Source organism: Enhydra lutris, unplaced genomic scaffold (assembly GCF_002288905.1).
Source record: "Enhydra lutris kenyoni isolate GAN:26980312 unplaced genomic scaffold, ASM228890v2 scaffoldscaffold14, whole genome shotgun sequence".
NCBI lineage: Eukaryota > Metazoa > Chordata > Mammalia > Carnivora > Mustelidae > Enhydra > Enhydra lutris.
This window is the reverse complement of record NW_019154098.1, coordinates 37,716,741-37,743,709: the sequence shown is the minus strand read 5'-3', so window position 1 is coordinate 37,743,709 and position 26,969 is coordinate 37,716,741. Positions and strand designations below refer to the sequence as shown.

The 26,969-nt window shown below is 38.3% G+C and overlaps 1 protein-coding gene across 1 annotated transcript in view; it reads right to left on the bottom strand.

Annotated features, from left to right (window-relative positions):
• Window positions 1-26,969, bottom strand: part of LOC111146491 (regulator of G protein signaling 22) — a 120,693-nt gene that overhangs the window by 27,552 nt on the left and 66,172 nt on the right. Inside the window, 2 exon segments of the mRNA XM_022502038.1 lie at window positions 1,072-1,164; window positions 3,114-3,308. Coding sequence (XP_022357746.1) covers window positions 1,072-1,164; window positions 3,114-3,308 — 288 coding nt within the window.

Here is a 26,969-nt window from a genome sequence, read left to right as displayed (position 1 = left end):
ATTGTAAAACAGTAAAAATTTGAGATAGGCACAGAGGAGAAAGTAAAACTATCACCTGAAAAAAAAATAGATCAATTAAACCTTATCACTCAGAGCTAACGGTCTTCAACATTTTTGTGAACATCTTTCCAGATACCTCTCTTTGCATATATGAATACATGGAGAAATACATACATATAATTTTACATAGGATTATATGATACCAGTATTTTTTGTTCCCCATATTTTTTTAAAAGATTTTATTTATTTATTTGACAGAGATCATAAGTAGGCAGAGAGGCAGGCAGAGAGAGGGAGGATGAAGCAGGCTCCCCACTGAGCAGAGAACCCGATGCAGGTCCTGATCCCAGGACCCTGGGATCATGACCTGAGCCGAAGGCAGAGGCTTTAACCCACTGAGCCACCCAGGCCCCACCCCCATTATCTTTATATAATAATATGTCCTGGGCATTTTCCATGTCGATAAATGTGAATATGAACTCTCACTTTTATGTAAATATACAAATTTCATTTTATGACTTTCAGGATCTACCATGGTTTATGTAGCGAATCCCAAATTTGCAAATTTATAAATCAAAATAACACTTTACTATCCTAGTTAATCCTATGATCTTTTTACGGACTCCCCCAGATCCCTTCCATATTCTTCCCTTTATTGTTTTGCCTATTGCTGTCACACGACAGTTCCCTTTCTGTTTGGAAAACTCAATTTAACTCTTTTTTTGAATTGACAATGAATAGAATAGTTGCCATACAGAAAATAACCAGAAACATTTGAAGGAATAATGTGGCTTTAAGGCTCTTAACTAAGTCAGGCAAGTGGCTTGGCTCACTACATTACCTCATCTGCTTTGTTCTTCGGGTTTGTTGTTTAATGTGTCAGTATAAAGTGATACCTGTCAAACACAGCATCCTAGGCAAAGAAGTAGCAGAGAAATGAAACTGCCTATCCCCTACTTTATCAGGACATGATCTCCTCAATATATGATCCCCCTGCCCCATGCTAATATATACAGTGGTAATCCTCTCCAGGATAAAAAGTTGATTTTTCTAAGTAGTGAGCTGTCTTACCTCAGGTTTCTTGGAAAATGTCTCTTTATGCAAAGCCTGTAGCTTTCTGAAGTATGTGGAATCTAACTGTCGAGTTTCTTCTATCAGCTCCACCTAATAAAATAATAATAAAGCTCGTAACATCAATAGAATGTACATTATGAAAAAGTGGGGAAAGAATGCAAAATTTGCCGGTAACAGTGGGCTCAAAAATGAATACATTTGCCAATAAAATAAATTGGTTTGGCGGCAAAAGCAGCAAGACCAACATAAAAATATTAACTACAGCAAATTCTGACTTTGCGTGCATGCGATAAAATATTTCTACGTAATGATATAGTGACACCAGAGATCATTCCTCCTTTCTGGACACCCCATGCGAACTAACAAACACTGCACACATGCTGGGTCACATTTCCGTTTTCTACCCATTACAACAGGGTAAGAGTCACAAAGACAGGCATTGCTAGCGTTAATAATCAAATAATCCACAGCAGAACAAGAAATGACTGCACTCCATTCGTAACAGTCTGTGACCTAAGGTTTTTTGCTGTAGCGAGAAAGGAGAGGGTCATTCATCAGATTAACCTCATTGTACATCTCAGTCTGCAGAGCAGGTTTTGCACTGTTTTAGACAGCCACAAAAACAAGCTCATTCTCAATTTCTCAATTCCAGGGAAAAATCAGTTTGGTGGACTGAGAACTTTCTACATTTAATAACTAGCTTTGGTAGTCTCCTTAATTATCCTTTTTGGGAGCAAATCTACATAACCAAGTCAACTGGACTTTCAGAGAAGTCCTCTGGGCTGAATTTAAGGAAGTTTCTAGTTTCCTGTTAAAAAGAGTGTATCATTTTCCCACACATTTTATAAGAGTCATCACCAATGCCAAAACTTTTTGGTTTAGGGAAGTTAGTTATAATTCTAAATCTTTTTTTTTTTTTAACATCTCAGGACCCTATCTCAGGTCCTTTTTTTCTCTATGCCATGCATTATATTTAAAATAATGACTGGAGAGAATTTTTTAAAAATCTCATACAATAGCCTAACTTTTCTAGTGTAATAGATGTATTTTTGTAGAAAAGTTGTAATGCTAATTTTTGAGGACAAAGAGAAATTAGGACAGAAAATTTAATTTTCATCACTGAATTTAGTAAGCCCTGAGAGTTGTTCAATCACAATCTGAAAAGGTAATTCTATCCATGGTGTTTTGGTATTAATTTTATCTTAGTTTACCTAAGCTATTCTTTCTGGTAGAAGACAAGACTAAGAAGTGGTTGAGGAGAGAGGAACAAAGAACAGCAATATGAAGACAGCAGAGTTCCACAGAGGGACCTGATGTACAGGGTCCATGCGTTAACTTCATAGGGAAAAAATGCCCAGGAATGGTTCAAATCTGTGGTTCAAAATAAATATTGAAATAAATTTCCTCCACTCCTCAATAACAATAGTGAAAACATTCAAGCATTGAGACTTAAAATGACCTCTTTTGGAATTAAAAAAGTTGTGTTGAAACTCGTATCCAATCAAACATCCCGACATAATGAACATTAGCAGTGCCTTCAAATAGCAACACTGAAGTTACAGAATGTGTTTCCCACAATACATACGGAACATTTCTATTTTCCATGGGTGTCATATTTACCATAACTCATCCAGGAGAAAATTAAATGGGATTTTTCCATTAATCTAAATGAAGGCCACTGCTGAGAAATGGTGAAAAGGGACAAAGCCAGGACATTATCACAGCAGATTTTGTTGGTTCTCAGGAAACCAAACCTCAGATTTCTCTCTGCCGATGTAATTGTACAGAGAACTAAAAATGACAAAGATTTTAGTCTTTTGTTAGAAGACAATTGAGAAACTGGCAAAAAATGAAGTTAATAAATACTTTCGCTGCTCCAATTTTGAGCCTGCCAAATCTTAACTGAGTCCCTGGCCCATATGAGATCTTTTCCAGTTTTTCTCTTTTTCCGTTTTTCTCTTGTGAGTTAATAACGTTGCTTATCCTCAGTTTTGTAGTAAACCTGAATGGTCACATGCCATTTCTTAGTGCCACAATACCTTTCCAAAAGCAGCTTGGTCGAATTTTACCATCTTTGTCCAGGGCTCAAGGAGGAGGAGAAGGATATATTCTTCTGCTGTGTCAAAAAGGTCTTCAAATGGTGGCTGTATTTTCATATAGATTTCTTTTTTCTTTTCCTGTTGGAGTCCAATGTCAAGAGTAGCCGAAGGAGCAATGTATGTGGCAAAAAGATACTAAGGGAGAAAGGGGAGAAAGAAAGGAGAGGATATTGGGAGAAGCCATAATGGTGAGTGGGTTCCTCAGTAAAGGCATTTAAAAAATGTAAGAGAAGGGAAACAAGCTCAAGTGATGTCTTTTTCTTGAAAAGATGCATGGAACTACTTAAGTCAAAGCACTGTGTTTATTCTCTTTACTTTTCCTATTTCTTCAGTGGTAATTAGTCAATTTGTGGTGGTTCTTACTCAAGAGTATATCATTTGGATATTCCAACTTTTTATCAGATTATTTCTATGTATTATTATGATTGATTTCAGGTTTTAGGTCTCCTTTTCCCCTTATGTTCACGATATTTCTAACAAATTATTGCTACCTCCCAAAATGGCTTGAAATGCCCATTTGGAAACAAGGGGCAAGAATCACTGGGGCTGAAAAACTGGCTATCAGTCTTCTAGGATAGGGACCCAACAGACTACCTGCCCTACCCAACAGAGCTGCAGAGTTCTTAAAACTGTAACAAGTATCTCTTTCTGCTGTAAAAATATCTCCATCTGATGTCCAATACTGTGGAAGAGATATGAGAAGGAAGTAGGAGTGAATGGAAAGATATACAGATACACATGGAATTTCTAAGCTTCCTGGAAAAAGCTGCATAAATGTCTATTCCATTCTACTTATTTGTCTTTTCTCTAAATGACAGCCATTTACATCTGAGAAGTAATTTAATAAAATTTTATTTTTAAAATATTACATACTGAATATGTCATGCTCTGTGTATCAGATTTAAATGTAGTTTTACTAACAATCTCTAACTAATTGCATTCAATTTTAATTTTATTTTTTGACTTAGTTTTGGACCTGATCATGTCCAGATTCAACCCAGGCAATAGACAGATGACAGATCGATAGATAGACTTGTACCAAATAAAAAAATAGTATTCTGTAAAATAATCTTCTTAGAAGTTTTAAAGGGTCCGCACTAATAACATAAGCATTTACTAAGTATCCATTACATCTTGGACACGTGGATAGCTGCTATGTATGCAACGATTAATGATTAAGACCCAATACCTATTTGGAGGAGCCACTGGTGGTGACCTCGAGATGAAAATCGGTCACTGCAATACAGTATGATAAATACTACAATAGAAGTATGCATTGTAAATAAGATCATCAATGATTGCCTGTCCATTCTTTTAAAACTCACATCCCATTAATTGTCTTTTAAAATTTACACTCAAATACCAATTCTTCTGTTATTTTCCTAAACCTTGTTGTTTTGCCATTCCATACCATTGCATATATTGTTTGTTTGATCTTCAATATTCACCTTACCCCATGCACCTTGTCTGCTTGATAAACTCTTATTCTTTAAAAATGAACATGGATTTTTCCTCCTCCAGGAAACCTTCACTGACACCCTCCTCCCAAAATCATTTTCTACTGCTATCCACACCACACCATAATGAAGTTATGTATTATGTATCTTCTTCTAGAATGAGGTCCTTGAGGGCAAATACTGCAGCTTATTCTTTTGTCATTCTCCAACTCCTAAAACTGTTCTTGGCAGAGAGAAGATGCCATAAATGTTTATTGAATTGTACTAAATCCGCAGAAAAGACTCATTTATGTCTTGGAATGGGAAAGGAAAAGATTCAGAAACTTTTCCAAGAGAGGATAAGTTTCTCTTACTCTTAATCCTTCAGCTGAATCTTTAAAGATGAGTTGGAGTCAATCAGGCAAGAAAAGGGAGTTGATGAGAAGGATGGTTTAAGGAGGAGGAAAATATGGGTGAGGCGTGAAGGCTTACAGAAGTTTTATGACCTATGGAGAGATTCTGGGCTCCAAATAGATATCACTGGCTAAAAGAAAGAAGTAGAATAAGAGGGGATGCTAGAAAGGGAGGCAGAAGCCAGAACGTGCATATGACCTTTTGTCCCTTGGTGAAGAATTTGAATTTTTACTTAAAGATATGTAATGAGGTCTCTCTGGGGAGTGACATCATTGGATATAAATCTTAGAAATAAATCACTATGGCGTCAGGAAAGAAAAACAGTTCAAGATTTGGAAGTTATTTCAATGACCAGACAAGAAATTATATGACACCTTCATCTCTCACTTGCTTTTTTGCAATAGCCTCTTAACTGGTCCTCAAATGTTCCTCTTTGCTTTCTTAGTGTATTTTCTTTTTACAGCAAACAGACAAGGCCTTTTGCCTATCACTCTTCTGTTCAACTCTTCAGTGACTTCTCCTCTTGCACACAAAAACAGCCAAAGACCTTATGACTCCCTATAATTGGGATTTTTGGAAGTTTCTCAATACCAAGAGGACAAGGACTATAGTTCAGGGCCTGCCATTGGGGAAGCCCCTGTAAATACTTTAGGCTCTCAAAACACCCTAATATCAGAGTTGGACCAGGTATAGACTCTAGTCTTGAATCTTTAAAGTGCCAAGAGAAAATAACTGCTAACCTATAATTCTGTACCCAGCAAAAATATCCTTATAAAGTGAAAAGAAAACAAGGATGTCATAAGTCAACAAACAGCGCAGACAATTCATCACCAGCAGACCTGCGCTATGCACATGAAACAAAGGTAAGAGCAGGATGGAATAGAGAACAACAGATGCATAAATATATAGGTAAAGATGAATAAATACTGATAATAAAGCATAGTAATAATGAATGAAGTCAGAGGAAATAGTAAAAGAGCCTAAGAAAGATAAGTTGAGACTGAAAGGGCAGGTTAAAGTGCAATTGAAATGATCTATTGGGAGCTTACTGTAGGGAGGAAAGCAAATGAGGTTAGAATCAGGATAGTAACAACAATATGCAGAGAGGAATTTCAAAGAATGAGAGTGAATGAGACACCTGGCTGGCTCAGTCAGTATAGCCATGACTCTTTTTTGTTTGTTTTAAGTTTTTATTTAAATTCTAGTTAACATACAATGCAATATTGGATTCAGGAGTAGAATTAGTGGTTCATCCCCTTCATCTAATGCCCAATGCTCATCACAAGTGCCTTCCTTAACCCCCTCACCCATTTTGCCCATCCCACACCCACCTATTCTCCAGCATCTCTCAGTTCATTTACTACATAGTTAATAGTCTCTCATGTTTTGCCACCAGGGTTTTGAGTTTAAACCCCACGCTGAACGTAGAGCTTACTGAAAAAAAAAATAGTGTGAAGATAAGGGAGAAGGACATGTAGAGCATTTAAAAGGGAGTATTTATAAAGTTCAGTATATAATGTGGCACTCACTCAATAAATATTTGTTAAATGGATGAATGGAAGGTTAATGTCCTAAAGTGAAATGATGGTCTGAAAGGGGAATTTCAGAGTTCCAACATTTAAACCTGAAGTCATTCTAAATTATGATGGATTCTAACACATGGCTATCTCCATAGTTAACATGGGAAAAATGGAGATAAAAGACATTGGATTGGGTGAGTTAAAAAGCACTGTAGCACAGATGTAGTGAAAAGAAGGGCCATCTGTACCCCAGTGTTTATAGCAGCAATGGCCACGGTCGCCAAACTGTGGAAAGAACCAAGATGCCCTTCAACGGACGAATGGATAAGGAAGATGTGGTCCATATACACTATGGAGTATTATGCCTCCATCAGAAAGGATGAATTCCCAATTTTTGTAGCAACGTGGACAGGACTGGAAGAGATTATGCTGAGTGAAATAAGTCAAGCAGAGAGAGTCAATTATCATATGGTTTGACTTATTTGTAGAGCATAACAAATAACATGGAGGACATGGGGAGATGGAGAGGAGAAGGGAGTTGAAGGAAACTGGAAGGGGAGGTGAACCATGAGAGACTATGGACTCTGAAAAACAGCCTGAGGGTTTATGAAGGGATGGGGGGTGGGAGGTTGGGGGAGCCAGGTGGTGGGTATTAAGGAGGGCATGTATTGCATGCAGCACTGAGTGTGGTGCAAAAACAATGAATACTGTTATGCTGAAAAGAAATTTAAAAAAAAAAGCACTGTAGCATATATGCTATAAGGGTTATTTGTACAGATGCCAAAAAAGCTTCATATGATTAAAAAAAAGAGAGAGAGAGAGAGAGAGAGAGAGAGAGAAATTTCATGATTCATTCATTGAAACTTTCTAGAAAGATAGAGAACTTAAAAGGTCTTTTGGCAGTGTCAGTGGGACTTAGGATAGGGGATATTAGTAGATGGAGCTACTTAAAATTTTTGAAGTATTTAAAGATGAGTCTTGAACAGCAGCAGAGAACCTCTCTTTATTCCTAAGTGTTGTGAAATGTGGGAGAAGGGGCATATTTAGGAGACATTCTGGATGTTCTATTTAATTAGGCAATCTGCAGTCTGTAAATTTCCTTCCCTAAGACAAAGACACATAGTCCATTGGGCAGAATAGCAGAAATTGAACCATCAAATGATGGTTCATACCAAATGATTATATATATAATATTTAAAATGAAATTTGCTTTGTACACACACAATTTTTTCTAACTTTGGGAGTTTTTTAAAAAATTTAATTTAAATTCCAGTTAGTTAACAAACAGTGTAATATTAGTTTTAGGTATACAATATAGTGATTCAACATTCCTATACAACACCTGGTGCTCATCACAAGTGCCCTCCTTAATCCCCATCACCTATTTCACCCATCCCCCCCACCCACCTCGCCTCTGGTAACCATCAGTTTGTTCTGTATAATTAAGAGTCTGTTTCTTGGTTTGCCTCTCTCTCTCCCTTTTTTCTTCCCTTTGTTCATTTGTTTTTTTCTTAAATTCCACATATGAGTGAAATCATATGGTATTTGTCTTTCTTTGACTGACTTATTTTGCTTAGTGTAATACTCTCTAGCTCTATCTATGTTTTTGCGGATGGCAAGATTTCATTCTTTTTTATGGCTGAGTAATATTCCATCATGAATATATACCACATCAGTTCTATCCATTCATCAGTTGATTGGCACTTGTAATCTAACCAGTCTAACAAGTTAGGTTTGTATCAGGTTGAAATCTATTCTTAAAGATTTTCTAAGCTGGAGATTTTTTAAGTATATAAATTAAAATAATGTCATACTAAGGTAAATTAAGAAACTAAAGACAAAAATGATCAAATTAACAAGAGTAAGAATGTCTCTAGAATTTGCTTCAATAATTTCAAATTTACCTCAAAGAAGGGTAAATTTGACTCCCCAAATCACTTCATTTAAAAATTGGTGGTCAGGTTTTATTTGGGGTTGAACAGCTTCTAATGGAAAAATAAAGCAAACGCTTAATCATTGGGTCAGCTACACTGAAAGTATAGTATAAATAAACACTTGATGTGACACATATCAAACTCTTTGTGTAGAAATCAGGACAATTTCTTTGATTTAAAAAACACAGTAACAGTGAAGAGGGTAAAGTACAAAAGAAGTTGAAATGGTGACTAGAATACCAGTGATAGAAACGACAGTCAGCTTTTGGTGGACACCCAAATCCATCCTTTTCCCTTTCTCTCCCAGTCTTGCCTTCACTCTTCTTGTCTTTCAAGATCTGCTGCTACCCACAGTCTCATGAGAAACTCTAGGTGCTATTTATATTGTCTATCATTATACCTTGGTGGACATTTCACAATGCCACGGCAAGGCCATTCAGGTTGTAACTATCTCCAGTCAGTTTGTTTGGGCTTTTACCTTCTGAAATTTTGCTTTATGATTTTCTTCAGAATGAGTGTCAGTTCCCTTTACCAATTACTATATTAATAGCACAACTTTCTCTCTCTGAACATTATTCTTCATCCTTTTATACCTCTCACCACGCTTTTCTTTACCTTCAGCACAATCTGTAGCTTCTTCCTGTCCTCCAGATCAATGGGGCCACCACCTAGTTTCTCTTTCTTTCTTTCGTGATTGGGTCTGAAGATTGTCCATCATTTCAAGTACACTCTTAAAACATCCTTAATTCCTCCCATCTTGATCTTCTGCCCAATTCTGAATCTGCTGAATCATTTATACATTTTTTCAACTCTGTCCTCGAGCTCCCAATAAAAACTATGACAACTGGCTTCATTATACATAGACTTAAAAAGAAGAAGAAGAGGAACCTTAGCCATGATCACAAAGCTTGGTAAGTTTTTGCATATTTCTAATCAAATCTTATCTCCCCATTTCTAACCTTTGCCATTCTCCATAAAACTCCCAACTGTTCCTTATGCTTCTTCACTTTCAGAAGATTGACCTTCCACTTGACTGGGAAAAACTCTGGTATGGATGCCCTCAACTTTCTCCTCAAGAACCTTCTTCTAAATAGTTTTCTTTCTCCGATGTTTCAAAGAAAGACTCCTTTCCGAGATGAAACCATTCATGCGTGGCCTTGACTCCCTTCCTCCCCAGAACCTTGCAACATCAATTATTTCCTTAGTGCCCATGTCCTTAATTTATGTTGCCATTGATTCCATCTTCTTTCTTACGTTACAAAGCTGTTCAGGTGAGGTGTCTCTCCCTTTGTTAAATAAGTTTCTTGGCTGTTTTGCCCACAAACTATCACCCTTCTCTATTTCCCATCTCTACAAATCTTCTTACTCCCTTTTCACCCACTTCTCTGTCTGCAGTAATCTGGTTTTCATGCCAATGATACTGATCTCCAAGATCACTAACAAACCATACAAACACCAGTCCAATAGCTTCTCTCCCTAATCTTCACTATATTGTATTCCCTTGCAGCTTTTACATTGTTGATTACCTCTCCTTGACCTCAACAGTGTCTCCTGATTCTCTGCCTATTTCCACTCTTAGACTCCTTTGGTGAATCTTTTTCCTCTCTTTCCCCATAAAGCATTCATTAAAATTCTATGTTTACAAAGATAAACTCAAAATGGATAAAAGACCTCAACGTGAGAACGGAATCCATCAGAATCCTAGAGGAGAATATAGACAGTAACCTCTTCGATATCAGCCACAGCAACTTCTTTCAAGATATGTCTCCAAAGGCAAAGGAAACAAAAGCAAAGATGAACTTTTGGGACTTCATCAAGATCAAAAGCTTCTGCACAGCAAAGGAAACAGTCAACAAAACAAAGAGGCAACCCACGGAATGGGAGAAGATATTTGCAAATGACAGTACAGACAAAAGGTTGATATCCAGGATCTATAAAGAACTCCTCAAACTCAACACACACAAAACAGACAATCATATCAAAAAATGGGCAGAAGATATGAACAGACACTTCTCCAATGAAGACATACAAATGGCTATCACACACATGAAAAAATGTTCATCCTCACTAGCCATCAGGGAGATCCAAATTAAAACCACATTGAGATACCACCTAACACCAGTTAGAATGGCCAAAATTAGCAAGACAGGAAACAACATGTGTTGGAGAGGAAGTGGAGAAAGGGGAACCCTCTTACACTGTTGGTGGGAATGTAAGTGGTGCAGCCACTTTGGAGAACAGTGTGGAGATTCCTCAAGAAATTAAAAATAGAGCTTCCCTATGACCCTGCAATTGCACTACTGGGTATCTACCCCAAAGATACAGATGTAGTGAAAAGAAGGGCCATCTGTACCCCAGTGTTTATAGCAGCAATGGCCACGGTCGCCAAACTGTGGAAAGAACCAAGATGCCCTTCAACGGACGAATGGATAAGGAAGATGTGGTCCATATACACTATGGAGTATTATGCCTCCATCAGAAAGGATGAATACCCAACTTTTGTAGCAACATGGACGAGACTGGAAGAGATTATGCTGAGTGAAATAAGTCAAGCAGAGAGAGTCAATTATCATATGGTTTGACTTATTTGTAGAGCATAACAAATAGCATGGAAGACAAGGGGAGTAAGAGAGGAGAAGGGAGTTGAGGGAAATTGGAAGGGGAGGTGAACCATGAGAGACTCTGGTCTCTGAAAAACAATCTGAGGGGTCTGAAGGGGTGGGGGGTGGGAGGTTGGGGGAACCAGGTGGTGGGTATTGGAGAGGGCACGGATTGCATGGAGCACTGGGTGTGGTGCAAAAACAATGAATACTGTTATGCTGAAAAGAAATTTAAAAAAAAATTCTAGGTTTAGGGCACCTGGGTGGCTCAGTGGGTTGAGCCTCTGCCTTCGGCTCAGGTCATGATCTCAGGGTCCTGGGATCGAGGCCCACATCAGGTTCTCTGCTCAGTGGGGAGCCTGCTTCCCCCTCTCTCTCTGCCTGCCTCTCTGCCTACTTGTGATCTCTCTCTCTCTCTCTCAAATAAATAAATAAATAAAATCTTCATAAAAGTCTATGTTCAACTATATTTTCTTCTCAGTTCACATTCTTTCAGTTTCTCACACATGCCAGACACCGTCTCATAGGACTTTCACAGTATGTCTTCTATGCTCTCTGTGCACTCCAGCCTTATCCTCTTTCTGCCTTTTGCTCAGTCGGACCCCTACAGTTTGTCCTCAGGATCATTCTTACATGCTCTGATGGGGCCTCATACTTGCATGTTTCTCCCACTGGACCACAAGGTCTATGAAGACAGATTAGGTCTACTTTGTTACTATATCCCTAGCATTTCGTGTAATGCTAAATTTAGGATGAACAAACAGATGAATAAAAGACTTGTCCATTCCCAGAGATTTAACAGCTAACTATTTGTAGAAGATACCCAAATATATATAGCTTTAGACCCGATTTCTTTCCCAAACTAAAATCTCTGCTTTTAGTTGTTAACTTATTACTACTACGTGGATAGCCTATAGACTTTGAAACTCTGTGACTCAATAATATAACAAATTGTTGTTTCAGAGCCTCCAAGCCCCTCCCTTCCTTCTGTATTTCCAGTTTCCATTAATAACATACCACTCACAGCACAGCCTTTGACTATTTCCCACTTTGCCTGCCTTCTTCCTCAAATGCAAGCCCTATGAATTTACCTCTTTACATTAAAACAAGGAGTAACTGATCAGAACAAATATAAAAATATGAGGAGGAAATAAGAGGCAGCAGTTCCATTCCCACAAGAAACAAAATATAATTCAGACTTCAGCCAAGCTCAGTGAGACTCTTCTCAGGCTACTATCTATGACCTTCCTTCCTGACCTCACACTTACTTCTCTCTATGAAGCCCCAAGGGCCCATGCATATTTTTGTTATTGTTGTTGTTGTTGAACTATTTTTGTCTAGTCTTACTGAGAAATAATTGGCATACAGCACTGTCCAAGTTTAAAGTAGACAGCATAATATGACTTACGTATATTGTGAAATAATTACCACCATAAGTTCAACCATCCATCACCTCATAATGATACAAAAAGAAAAAATTTTGTCCTTGTGAAGAAGAGAATATCTACTCTCTTAACGACTTTTGTATATACCATACAGCAATGTTGACTGCAGTCATCACGGTGTACATTACTTCCCCAGTACTTACTTATGTTATACCTGGAAGTTTGTACCTCTGACCACCTTCATTAAGCTTCCCCTTCCCCCAGCCCCTACACCTCTAGTAACTACAAATCTGATTTCTTTTTGATGAGTTTGGGCTTTTGCATATTATTTAAATGTCTATTCCCATAGTCTCAAGAAGCTCTAACAAGGGTAGCCATATAACCCCATTCTAGTTTAAGCCTACTGTCCTGGCATAATTATTAATAGTTTCCCTTTCACTCTGAAAAGAATCCTGGTTTAGATAATAAATTATATGTTCTCCCCATATTTAACCAACACCAGTTAGATAAAACTACAATATTTCTCTAAAACAAGAATCCTAGACATGCTCAACACATATTTAGAGCTGAACATAAAAGAAAGACAGGCAGAAAATATTACTTGCTAAGAAACACACATTCATCTGATTGCAATCATGTGAATTGAATAGCTGTTACCCAAGCCAAAATCCCAACTATTTTATTTAGAACTTGGATTGAAGCTTCACAGACTTCTCTGTTAAGACTAAATGCATTAGGGACACCTGGCTGGTTCAGTCAGAAGAGCATATGACTCTTGATCTTGGGGTTGTGAGTTCAAGCCCCACACTAGGCGTAGAGATTACTAAAAAAATGTTCTTTTTTTAAAAAAAATTTTTTTAAAGATTTTATTTATTTACTTGACAGAGAGAGAGTCAGAGGTCACAAGTAGGCCGAGAGGCAGGCAGAGAAAGAGGGAGGAAGCAGGCTTTTGCCGAGCAGAGAGCCCGATGCAGGCCTCGATCCAGGGACCCCGAGATCATGACCTGAGCCGAAGGCAGAGGCTTAACCCACTGAGCCACCCAGGTGCCCAAAAAATGTTTTTTAAAGAATGAATACATTAGGGGCGCCTGGGTGGCTCAGTAGGTTAAAGCCTCTGCCTTCGGCTCAGGTCATGATCCCAGGGTCCTGGGATTGAGCCCCGAATCAGGCTCTCTGCTCGGTGGGGATCCTGCTTCCTCCTCTTTCTCTATCTCTGCCTGCCTCTCCACCTACTTGTGATCTCTCTCTCTTTCTATAAAATAAATAAAATCTTTTAAAAAAAAGAATGAATACATTAAATGCAAATCTTAACAGAAATTTAAAAATCTGTCCCCTCTCCATCGCACCTAACTTTAGATACTTGTTTCTTCTCACCTGTTTTGGGGGGAGGGCTTCCTCCCTGTTTATTGAACATTATTCATTATCACATAAACAATTTCTCTTTGTTCAAGTATCAACCCCTATGATAACCAGCACAATCCTTAGGAGGATATACTCCCCACCACCTCCCTGATTCTTTACCAGTATTATAAAATTAAAGAACTGAAAACATTAGAAAAGGGCTTGAAAGATCATCCTTTCCAGAGTATCCCAAGATCACATAATCACATCACAAGATCACATAATGCACGTTTATTATTCTTTTGAGACTCAGTCTCGGGACTCTCTGCTCCCAGAGTGGTAGGGACAACAATGGGTAAGGGGATAAGAAGGGGAAAATGGATGTGATTGTCAATTCTTTATTGGGCCACTCTGTAAATTTATAGTACATTCAACTGAAATATGCTGCTAAAATCTGACAATGTCTTTCTAGTTTGTTTCTAATAATCCAGGGACAATGTATAAGTGGACTGACAACCAACTACATATAACAAATACAAAGGCCAAAGAACACCTTTTAAAACCGTATAAAGATGATGAAGATCATTTTTAAGTTGATGTGAACTTACTTGAAGAAGGAATATGAAGACTATGCTATGTGATCACTAAAAAATAGAGTTTAATTGTGGTTTACAAACATTGCTTAAGTGTCTGGGGTCATTTGCTTTTTTATTGGCCACCCAGTTCTTCCTTTCTAACCACTGAGGAAATAACAATGTAGCTAATGTTGGAGAAGAAAATGCGCCCTTCATAGCCCAGTCAGCGACTCTGATTCACATTAAAGCAGAGATTCACTCACGCACAGCTGTGGCCGACAAGATTCCAATTTAAACATGAACCTGTGATGTTTTAACGACCCAACAGGAAAGTTTCTGAGAAGGGACAGAAGCACTGCCTGTCTGTGATCAGACTCCCTGGCACGGCACACTGCACAGCTCTCGGCCCCATCTCTCCAGGAGATGCTCAAAGGTTATATAATCAGGAAATGCACGATGGGCGGCTTGCCCGGACTGCTCTACACCTGTGCCTCTGACTCATTTTCTTGGCCTCTCTATCAGATGGGGTGGGGGGGAAGCAATGCCTCCCCTTAAAAAAATCCCTTACGGTCTTGAAATTCTGGGAATGAACTTTCTTGTTTAACTAATCTCCGATGAACATGGGATAGCTAATCAGCCCGTCAAGAGGAAAAACATGTAGGATGGATACCGTGGAGACACGAGGAAGAAAAGCTGAATTGGAGGGTGGAATGGAGAAACAAACTGGGAGAAATGAAGACAGAAGAGAGAGAAAGAAACAACATTTTTGACAACCGTTTTGTTTTGCTTTCTAAAGAATGGCAAAATGATGGACAGTATTTCACCTAAATTACTTATGATACACGTTAGTTTGTTACAAGAAACAAACCATAAAAATGTTTCTATGCTTGCTTCTTCAAGGAAACCTCTGATGCTTCATTAATTAGAGCCAATATCCTAAACGAGATGAGCATATCACACAACCCAGGAGATGGCTCAAATTATGCAATTTCCCATTGTGATTTGTATTTTTTTCCAACCTTAAGGTAATTTTGCATGTAAGATTTCAGCCCTGCCGCTTAGTACTTTTCAAAATCATTCTGAAATGGTTATGATAAGTTTACATGATAAACATATTCTTGGATGGAAATGGACCCCAATCTCCTTTCAAATATACCATAATGTATTCCAGGCTTAGTTTTCTCACATTTGATTCATTCTCATAGGCCCTGGAATGGACTGATGTTTTCTCACTGCATCACAACGCCTAGGAAAACATACCTGAGACAGGACAACTGCAGGCTTATTGAATTTATTTTTGTTATTTTTAACAATGTCAAGAGCAAAAAATAAAATTATTTCCACAACCGCCTGTGCTATTTGGCTTTCTCATTGTACCAAAGACAAAATGATGACAGCTACCGGGTAAGATTCCAATTGCTATGCTGTGGAAGCACCCAGAGAAGCAGTCTTTCTGGGCGGAAAATGGGCTAAGTCTTTGGGAAAGCATCTTTCCCATAAGCAGGGGCCATTTGATGACCTTCAGCCTGATGCTCATCTGTGCTCCAATGAAAACAAGAACAATTTCTGTGTAGCCTTAAAAGGCGAAGTCAAGAATAAAGCAAATGCTGGAGTACATGTGTTGATTTGTTATGTTACATTTCAGCTGTTAGTTATGTTAATGGAACAGTTTCACATATTTGGTTTTGAAGGATTTGTTTTAATGATCTTGTGTATGTATCTTTCTGTGATTGCCTGGTAACACTGATTGCATGATGTTCTGCTGTCACCACCAGGCCAGGAGTGGAAGTAAGGGGGGAAAAACATAGAGCTTGGACTTTAGAAGTGTACGACTTAAAGGGAGTCCCTCAGTACAACAGGGACAAGATGTGTCAGAACCTATAAGCCGTAAGGCCTTAATACTAAATCTAGCAGAGTCTATCACCAGGTTAACTAAAATCGAGGACATTTAAAAAGTGGATTTTCAATATAACCTATTAAAGTCTGCTAGATATTAAGAGAACATGCTTATGCTTCAGCCTTTGGTGTTATTTGCAAGCCCATTTTTTAAAAAAGATTTTATTTATTTGACAGAGAGAGATAGATCACAAGTAGGCAGAGAGGCACATAGAGGGGGTGAGGGAAGTAGGCTTCCTGCTGAGCAGAGAGCCTGATGTGGGCTTCGATCCCAGGACTCTGAGATCATAACCTGAGCTGAAGGCAGAGGCTTAACCCACTGAGCCAACCAGGTGCCCCACAAGCCCATTTTTTTCTTAAGATGTCTCACCCTGCTGCAACGGTGAAATAAGGGATTCTAATCATGTAATTAGTAAGGCTGCAGGAAGATGTGTATCTTTCACATTCTTCTGTTGAGTGTCCAAGATGCCCACCGAGAGCACAGGTTATATAAAACTGTCTGCTGCTATTGCCTTCTACTTATTGGGAGGCAGACTTAGTGTTCTGCCAGATGGACTGACAGGGTGATATCAACAAAGCCCTAGCTGACTCCCTGAGAAGAAGACATATTCCATAAAACCCATGACACTATTGCAAACACCCTGAAGAAAAGAGTTTTTGGCTACTGAAATATACAGAATTTTTCTTTTCTTTTCTTTCCTTTACTTTTCTTTTCTTCTCCCTTCCTTCCTTCCTTCTCTTTCTTTTCTTTTTCTTTCTTTCTTTCTTTTTCTTTCTTTCTTTCTTTCTTTCTTTCTTTCTTTCTTTCTTTCTTTCTTTCTTTCTTCCCAGTAAGCTCCTTCTTTCAGTTCATAATAAACAAACTGTGCAGGACCTAGAGATTCTGGAGCATAGTGATGCAGCCTTCTTTGGTAGGTACAGACAAAGGGTTCATAAGCAGTCTCTAAAGCACACGACGAAAATAAAGGTGGAGGGTAGCTGTGACATGAGAAACTTAAAAGGGGAAAGAATCAGAGTGGAAGTTCTCATCATCTCTTTTCCTCTGTCTTAAGTAATGGTACACTGGAACCACCTCGTACCAGTTCATGGATTTTCAAGGATTACGTGAGTAGGTTTTTAAATGCAGTTATTATTCAAAGCTGAATTACATAAGCCTGTAATGAAATCAAACTGGAAACAAAAATAATGAATACCCAAAACTCATCACTTCCCAATGATTTTACTGTTTTTACTATCATCCATGCTCTTGAGGTTATTTACTCTATTACAACTGAATGGTGGAAATACTACTGCCTTTTCTACTACACATCCCTTCCCAGCTCTGCATTCAGTGACGTCATGTCGGCAGCTTGAAATTACCCACGGTGAGAGTGTTTACACCCAGAGATACCAGATCTGAAAATCTGCGAATCAGGGGTGCCTTCCCCTTTTGGGAGAGCTGGTTGTTAAATATTTATCATCATGCCAATGATTATAAGGCACATATACTTCTCTTTTCCTATCATGATGGCTAAAGAAAGATAAATAGAGGCACGTGGGTGGCGCAGTAGGCTGAGTGTCAGACGTCCGACTCTTGATTTAGGCTCTGGTCTTGATCTCAGGGTCATGGGATCGAGCCCCAAGTTGGGCTCTGTGCTCAGCAGAGGATTCTGCTTGTCCCTCTCCCTCCCCCGCTGGCCCCACCCACTCTCTTTTTTTCTAAAATAAACCAATTTTTAAAATCTTTTTTAAAAAAGAAAGTAAGTTGGGGGGGGAAAAAAAGGCAATTGACATCAATTAATTCAAATACCCCCTGAAGGCAAAGTCATATACTGGAAAATACCAGTTCATACCAAAATATGCCAATTTCTAAGTTTACCTAAATAGTGTTTAATTGACTTCCAATTTTTAAATATATGGATATGGTAAAGTTCTTTTTAGTAGTTCAATTGCAGCAAGGCTGAACTACAAGAAGAGAGCAAACAAGCTCCTCTTTGAAACCTGACATTCTGAATAGCCCTTATTTAGAAAAGGGCAAAGCGAGCTTCGACGTCAATTTCCCTTCAGTCCATTAGTACATCAGAGGAGGTAAGAGTTTAGTGGGGAAAAGCTTGTAAACTCGTCCTCCTGAGAGAACATAAGGAGCAGCTACGAGTACAAAACACAAAGCATCATGAGGAATAAAACTGATGCTAGCGTATCTTGATATAATGTCTGGACCCAAAAAGCCCCACATGGCTTCACAGATAACCTCAAACACAGCAGAATATACATCCGCTGTCCCAGGTCATCAACACCTAAACATATCGCTGTGCTTGAAGGCAAATAGCAAGTAATGTAGGATCTTCTCAGCTGGGCTCAATAATTCCATCCTTGGAGTTTATATGAAACAATATGATGAAACTGTGTTCCAAACAGCTAGAGGCAAAGGGTCCCCAGAGGGGTTTGTAAGAGGACCATAAATGCCCTGATACGGGACACTTTCAGAAATTACAAAATATTTACTTCAACAAAAAGTGAGGTCTGTTTTCATAACCATTCACAGCTCTACCGGGCATAGAACATCATTATCTGAGTTCATATGAGACAGAAAAAGAAAATAATGAGCAAGTTTAGGCAATCCAGTATTGTTTTTTTCTGCAAAAAGAGGAAAAAATGATGGTTTTTAATGACCTCTCAAATCCCACTAGGAGCTCAAAAACATTACTGAGGAGCTACGCCGAGAGGGAATAAATTGCAGATGGAGCTTTCCACAAATGGGTTTTCATGTGAAGGACCTTGGGGTTTTTCAATTAGGAATCTTCAAGATTCCTAGAGATTGCAACATCCTGATACTGAGAGGCAAACCACTGCAGAGATCAACACAAAATGGAGTTGCACACAAAAAGATAATGTGATGACAATCAATCTGAGAATTTCTGGCAATTACTCTGACTCTATTATAGAAGAACTCAGTGCAAAAGAGAACCTAAAGAAAAAAAAAATGCCGGTAGGATAGATAAAAGAATGAGACAAACTTGAATCATTTTGGACAGAATGAAAAATCAGAAGGGAAAAGGGAAAACAGAACATGTTAAGAGCCAAAAAACAAACCACAAACTCAAGGGACAAAATATACCAGGCTTAAGAATAACTTGGAAAAAAAAAGAAGAAGAAGGAAAAAAAAATAACTTGGGCCATTGCTTCAGGTATTTTAAACATAACTGATTAATACAGAATGGAAGAAAGTAAACAATTACACACAAAAAAAGTTACTACTATGTAGTTCAAGGCAAACTAAGCAAAAAATAAGTGTTTTGGTAATTTGGGGATTCATTTAAAAAAAAAGCCTTTTAACTGACAAAAGCAAAATATGTTTTTAAACTAATGGAATCATTTCACCTCCAATAAAAATAATTTCTTTAAAGTCAGTGAAAAAGAATAATTCAATTAAAAAAGCATGACTATATTAACATTTTTTGGCTTAAGAAAAAAAAACAACCCCCAAACCTGTGTCACAAGGAAGCTAATCCACACGAACAAAGCAAAAGCAACTGATCATGAAACCAGATCATTGAGGGATTACTTGACAATGAGAAAATCAACCGTCAGACAGGTTGGATGTTTATGTCAGCCAGCCCATCCCCTTAGAAACAAAGCAAATGTAGAGGTTGCTTACAGTCAAGTCAGGGAAATTAACTATGGCCCCCATGAATGTTCTCTCTGTGGGATCTATTAGACTAATCAGGTGCTCACAGGAGTGGACTGCTCAGCAGAGCGCTTTTATTGCAAGGTCAAGGTCAGCCTCTGCAACACTTCACTTTCTGGATGCACTGTTGACTAATGCTTCCCCTTGACGGGAACATACTTTCTTCAAATGTCCCGGTACCTTCATGTTAAGTCTTGCAGGCCTGTGAAACCATTCTCTAGACAATAGCTCTATTTTATTTACATACTGTTTTACACAATGATTTCACAGTTTCAGTTTCAGGAAGCAGCCTTATTTTTAAGTTCCTGGGTAAGGTGAAAAGGGACAGGGAGACTTCACTGATGCTCCAAGGAAATCTCTTAAGAGCTCTTTTTTTTTTTTTTAAAGATTTTATTTATATATTTGAGAGAGAGAGAGGGAGAGAGTGTGTGCACAAGTGATGAGGGGTAGAAGGAGGGAAAGAATCTGAAGCAGACTCTGCACTGCTTCAGTGCATGGAGCCTGAGGTGGGGCTCAGTCCCACAACTGACTTCAAGATCATGACCTGAGCCAAAAACAAGAGTCGGGCACTTAACTGACTGAGCCACCCAGGAGCCCCAAGAGCTCTTTTTTTTTTTTCTTTTAAGAATTTATTTATTTGACAGAGAGAGACAGAGAGATCACAAGTAGGCAAAGAGGCAAGCAGAGAGAGACGGGGAAGCAGGCTCCGTGCTGAGCAGAGAGCCCAATGCGGGGCTCTATCCCAGGACTCTGAGATCATGACCTGAGCCGAAGGCAGAGGTTTAACCCACTGAGCCATGCAGTCGCCCCATCCAAGAGCTCTTCTTTAAAAGCAAACTTGGGGGGTGTGTGCCTGGGGGGGGGTGCTTCCTCCTCTCTCTCTGCCTGCTTCTCTGCCTACTTGCGATCTCCGTCTGTCAAATAAATAAATAAAATCTTTTAAAAAATATAAAAAAATAAAAGCAAACTTGGGCTATGTACACAGCATGCCTAGAAAAAATCTTGACCATGGTTGAAGCTGGGTGATGATATATGTAGGCTCCTTAAAGTATTTTAATTTTTTAATGTTTTTAAATAAAAACACTTGGCTGGCAGTCATATATAATCAATGACTATCTATAATTAGATTTATAATATGTTGCTAAGGATATAAATATGCTAATGAGTTCATTCAGTCATTTAGTCAATATTATTAGAGCATCTTTTATATCCCAGCACCAGTTTTGAAGACACGAGGTAAAAAAAGCAGTCTTCTTAGAGCTTACAGTCCAGTGGGGGAAAATGTTAAGGGTGAAATTTGGTATTTTGGCATTTGGTGTCTATAAAGATATTACCCTGAAAGATTAAACAAGGTGATAAATAGACACACTTTTTTCTAAAGACAATAAGAAAGCAAAGACTTTACAAGTTAAGAGTCTGGAGTCCACATATTTGGGTTTAATCCCAAGCTCACTAATTGCTGAATGGATGGCCTTAAGAAAGTATTCGATTCCTACAAATGCCAGTTTACTCATCTGTAAAATGGGGAAGATACCAACATCTGCTTGTTCGGATGGGAAGAATTAAATAAAACTACTCTTCTAAAGTGACACCAGAGAAACCAATAGATAGTATACATTAAATAAATGTCAGGTAGGATGCTAATGATGATTTGGAGAACTTCATATGGTGACTTTTCCAGAAACAAGAAGATTAAAAGTGGGTCTTTGGAGATCCTTTTTTGGTTCTTAATCCTATAATATTCAAAATCTGAACACTGAATGTAGATAGTTGGTATAAACATCACGAACAGGAGAAATGAATGAATAACCATACACCAGAAAGTGAGCTGTTATATGTGTTCTTCCTGAATTCACTAGCAAGCATGATAAAATGGGATGTAAGATGAGAACCCTGCTGATTCTGTGCTCAGTGATTCATAGTGCTCACGATTCCAAGCCTGGCTGCTACTTGGGACACCATCTCTCTGGTAACAAAAATAAGCAATGTAATAAAGCCTGAATAATAAGTGCCCAGCACTCAAGAAGCAGCCTAATTATAAAGACACTGCAACCTACCATAAAGCTATGATGAGGTACAGGATTTTCCATATTTAATCACCATCCCAACCTCACCCCTCACCCATGCCCATTCATCTTTCAGGAAACACAGCGTGATTCTTAAGGCTGCTGCTGTATAAAGAAATAATGAGCTCTGTTAGTGCACCTGAAAATACACCATCAGCCTAGACAGAGAGCACTTAGCTCATAGCACTTTAATGAAAATGTCAGGACCACCCTGAAGTATTTGAGTCCTGTAAATGCCAAGAAAGGAGAAGAGCTAAACAATTAAGGTCATGGATGACAGCAAGCAATGAAAAAAAAAAAAAAAAAAACAACTAAGCTGATTATCAGAAAAAAAATTTGACACTGCTCCTCTTGTGCTATAAGTTTTTTTCAAAGGAATTTATGGTAACACCCAAGGATTTAGTTACCTAAAATTAGCTCAAACTGGGTCGAGAAACATTGTGAGGACAATGCAGAATTTATGGGGGAAAGAGCTACAATGTCTCCTCTTTCTCAATCTCCCTAGTGTTTTCTGGAAAAGTGGGCAGAAGAGGAGTACCTTCTTGAACCTTGACAGAACTTAAGCGGCAACACCTGTATGTGCTTTGTTCCCCCATGTGCTCCCATCATCGATCAGAGCCTGGTATATATGTTGTTTGATAGATGTTTGTGAAAATGTCAGTATAAAAGTTTTCAAGCTAGGGAAAATGTGCTTGTAACTGGTGATCTAACAGCTATCCTGCTTACATTGATTTTTTGCTTCCACACTAATAGGAGTAACAGCAAAGAAGTCAAACACAGACACACCTGTAGGTAGGTAGGTAGGATTATGCTGCCCAATTTGGTGTGAACTTCATTTGGCTCCACACTATTTCTAAGATCACCTAATGGGAAACTAGAGTGACTTGGGCACAGAGAGAATGAGATGGATAGCAATAAATAATTGCTGAATGAATATATTGATGAATTCTGCATTACTATCACATCATAAACCTATGGCTTCCCTAAAAATACTAATGCATAATACAGGTCTTGAAGACATTTACTGACTCAGCTTTTGTGTTTTCTTTCTGGTGAAATTTTGTAAACCCAAGGGTAAGCCAATGACAGTACTACAGACTAGGTAGATAGGAGTAGTCACTTAGACTGACTTATTTGCTATGGGATTTGCATCAAGTGATTTCTTTGTAGGAAGGTACACACATAGGAGCAACAGTCTCTCACAAAAGCATTAGACCGGAATACTTCCAAGCTATCAAATTACTGAGGGATATGTCAGGAGAGAGACTTCCAAATGTCAAGATTTCATCTAGTTATGGTAAAAGATACTGCAAAGATTTGAGATTTAGTCTAAAGTTGTTGATCCAAATAAAACATGACATTATAATTTTTTGTTTGAAGTGTTGTCATCCAAAAGAGATTTATTTTGTATTGTTTCACAGGGTGAGAATAAGACCAATGCATGAAAGGTTTGGGCTCAAAAGTGAGAAAAAAAGGAAACCGTTCTCTTCCTTCTATGGGTATTTGAGAAGAAGCCAATGATTATCTTTTAAAAAAACAATAACCAAAAACACTAATTCAAAAAGATATACTCACCCCCATGTTAACTGCAGCATTACTTACAATTGCCAAGATATGGAAGCAACTTAAATGTTCATTGGTATATGAATGGATAAAGAAGATGTTTGGGGGGTGGGTGTGTGTATTACTCAGCCACAAAAAGAATGAGAACTTCCTCTTACAACAAAATGGGTGGAGTTAGAGGGAATTATGCTAAGTAAAATAAGTCACACACACAGATAAAGAGAACTCCCATATGATTTCCTTCGTATGTGGAATCTAAAAAACAAATGATCGAACAAACAAACACACTCTTAAATACAGAGAACAAACTGGTGGTTGCCAGTGGGGAGGGGGATGGGTGAAATAGATTAAAAAAAAAAAAAAGTTAAGAGCTATAAACTTCCAGTTATAAAGAAGTCACAGAGAGGGACAATATAACACAGGAAGTATAGTCAATAATATTGTAATAACTTTGTAGGGTGACTGTACTTATCATGGCGAGTACTGAGTAATGTATAGAATTGGCAAATCACTATGTTGTATACCTGAAACCAATAAAACAATGTATGTAAATTATACCTCAATAACTTTAAAAAATGGGGAAAAAAATAACCAACTGTTACCTGCTGGTGAAGAAAGAACTGATTTCCAGTTAAGACCTTAATCTTAACTTAAAACTTAACCCCAGTTAAGATGCTATTAATTTGGTTTTATTTTAAATATAATTGAAGTACTTCAGTAATTATTTCTTTCCCCCACTAGAAAGTGAGCTCTTTAAGCCAAGAACTTTTTTTTTTAGTATTTATTTATTTATTGAAGATTTTATTTATTTATTTGACAGAAAGAGACAGAGAGAGAGGGAACACAAGCAGAGGGAGTGGGAGAGGGAGAAGCAGGCTCCCTGCTGTGCCACCCAGGAGCCCCTAAGCCAAGAACTTTGTCCCAGTCATGTCCTTATTCATAGAACATTGCTTGGCACATAGCAGCTCTTAGTGAATATTATTTAGTAAGTAGCAATATTGTAAAAGATATTCTTTAAAGGTTGTGATTCTATGAAGTGTATTTTGAAAACTCAGTAAGTTCTAGTATTGATTGAATGAACAGCTATGAATTTAGGAGTTGCTGCTCTTCCATCCTGTTTGCTTTCAGAGCTCCAAGTTCCTCTGTTCCTTCCCCATTATCTAGGTAATGGAGAGAACCTTAATATGGACTCTAATAATATTTATCTATATTTATCTATTCCGTAGAGTGCTCTACAGGCAAAACCTCTCTTACTGCACTTCACTTAACTGTGCTTTGTGGATACTGCATTTTCTTTACAAACTGCAGGTCTGTGGCGATCCAGCATGGAGCAAGTCTATTGGGACCATTTCTCCAACAGCAGTTACTCGCTTTGTGCCTCTGTGTCATGTTTTGGTAATTCTCAAAATATTTCCAACTTTTTCATTATTATTATATTTGTTACGGTGATCTCTGATCAGAGACCCTTGATGATATTGTAATTATTTCGGAGTGATGGACCGTGCCCACATAACATAGCAAACTTAATCAATAAATGTTGTGTGTGTTCTGACGGCCCCACCACCCAGCCATTACCCTGTCTCTCTCTCTGTTCTTAGGCTTCACTATTCCCTGAGACACACAATTAGAATTAGGTCAGTTAATAACCCTACAATGGCCTCTAAGTGTTAACTAAAAGGAAGAGTCAATCAATGCAGCAAACTTCATTGTTGTTTTAAGAAATTGCCAAAGCTACCCCAACCTTCAGCAACTTCTACTCTGATCAATCAGCAGCCATCAACGTCAAAGCAAGACCCTCCACCAGCAAAAAGATTATGACTTGCTGAAAGCTCAGATGATGGTTAGCATTTGTTCGCAATAAAGCATTTTTAATTAAGGCATATACATTTTTTTTAGACATAAGACTATTACATACTTAATAGACCACAGTGTAATGTAAACATAACTTGTATATGCACTGGGAAACCAAAAAAATTCACTGGTCTCACTTTATTTAATTTTATTTTTTTAGAGAGAGAGAGAGAAAGAGAGCATGCAAGTGGGAGGGGAGGGGCAGAGGGAGAGGGAGATAGAATCTTAAGCAGGCTCTACACCTAGCACAAAGTCCCAGTGCGGGGTTTGATCTCATGACCCTGAGATCATGTTCTAAACCAAAATCAAGAGTCGGCCACTTAACCCAACTGAACCACCAAACACCCCTCATTCGACTCACTTTATTGTGATATTTGCTTTACTGCTGTGGTCTGGACCAAACCTACCATATCTCCAGGTATGTCTGTATTACTACAAGATATTCCCACCTACATTGTCTTACGTAATCCTTACAGAAGTCCTGTGAAGTAGGCACGAGAACTTTGGTAGGGTAAAGGAGGCAAAGTGCAGCATTGAAATCAGTTCTGCATCTCACATTTGAGCTTAATTTTGTTTCTAGCTATGAAACTTCAGCAAGGTTAACATTTCAGAGATGCAGTTTCTTTTTATCTATAAAAAAATAGGATAAAAATACCTGTATGATGACTGTGGGTATTAAATTGGAAAATATGTGACTGCTTCCTTTTTGGGTATGCTGACAGGCTAGATTAGTTGAAAATCCTTCCTCTATAAAATACCTAAAATACTGGATAAAGTATAACAAATATTCTTCTAAACATGTGGCTGGATAGGAAGGAATACCAGCACACGGGCCAAAATTAAGGAATATACTAAAAATCAGGATGGTAAGCATGAGCTGCCTAAGGGAGGACCATGGGGCAAAGCAAGAACGTGGATTATAAGAGTCACTGGGTACAGGAGACAAGGCCTTGGATCCTCACTAGGGTGGAAAAGTTATACTAAGAGCCATATATACCACAAGGTCTTTGAAGGGTCATATACAATGTGAAATGCAGAATGGAAAAAAAAAATGCATGCATGGGTATATCTCTTATGTCTGTCTCTATCTCTGTCACTACTTACATCTACACTGACCAAACCTAGGAAACAAAATGGAAGCTTGCTTGCCCTGGCCTAGACTCCATGCAAGAGAATAAAAGAATAACTCCTGAGGATCTATTATCGTAAATTTACAATCTCGTGAGTTTGTTTTTCAAGATTATACTTGGCAAATAGGGAAACTTCATGGTGAGAAATCAGCAATAAAAATGTGCCTAGGATAAGCACCATAGGTAAAAACCTCACTAAAGAGCTCATAATTCAGACTTCCAGTACCTACAAGAAGGAATCCAACATGTTCACAGAAATAATAAATAGCAAAATTAGTCCTTCCAAGAACTACAAATCATAGAATTATTGGATGCTTAGCATCAGACTCCTCAGTGTCTCCTAGTGCTCGTGCCCTTTTGTAATTCTCTCCCCGTGTGGGCCTATAATGCAGGGCTCGCTTCTGAGCAACAGAACATA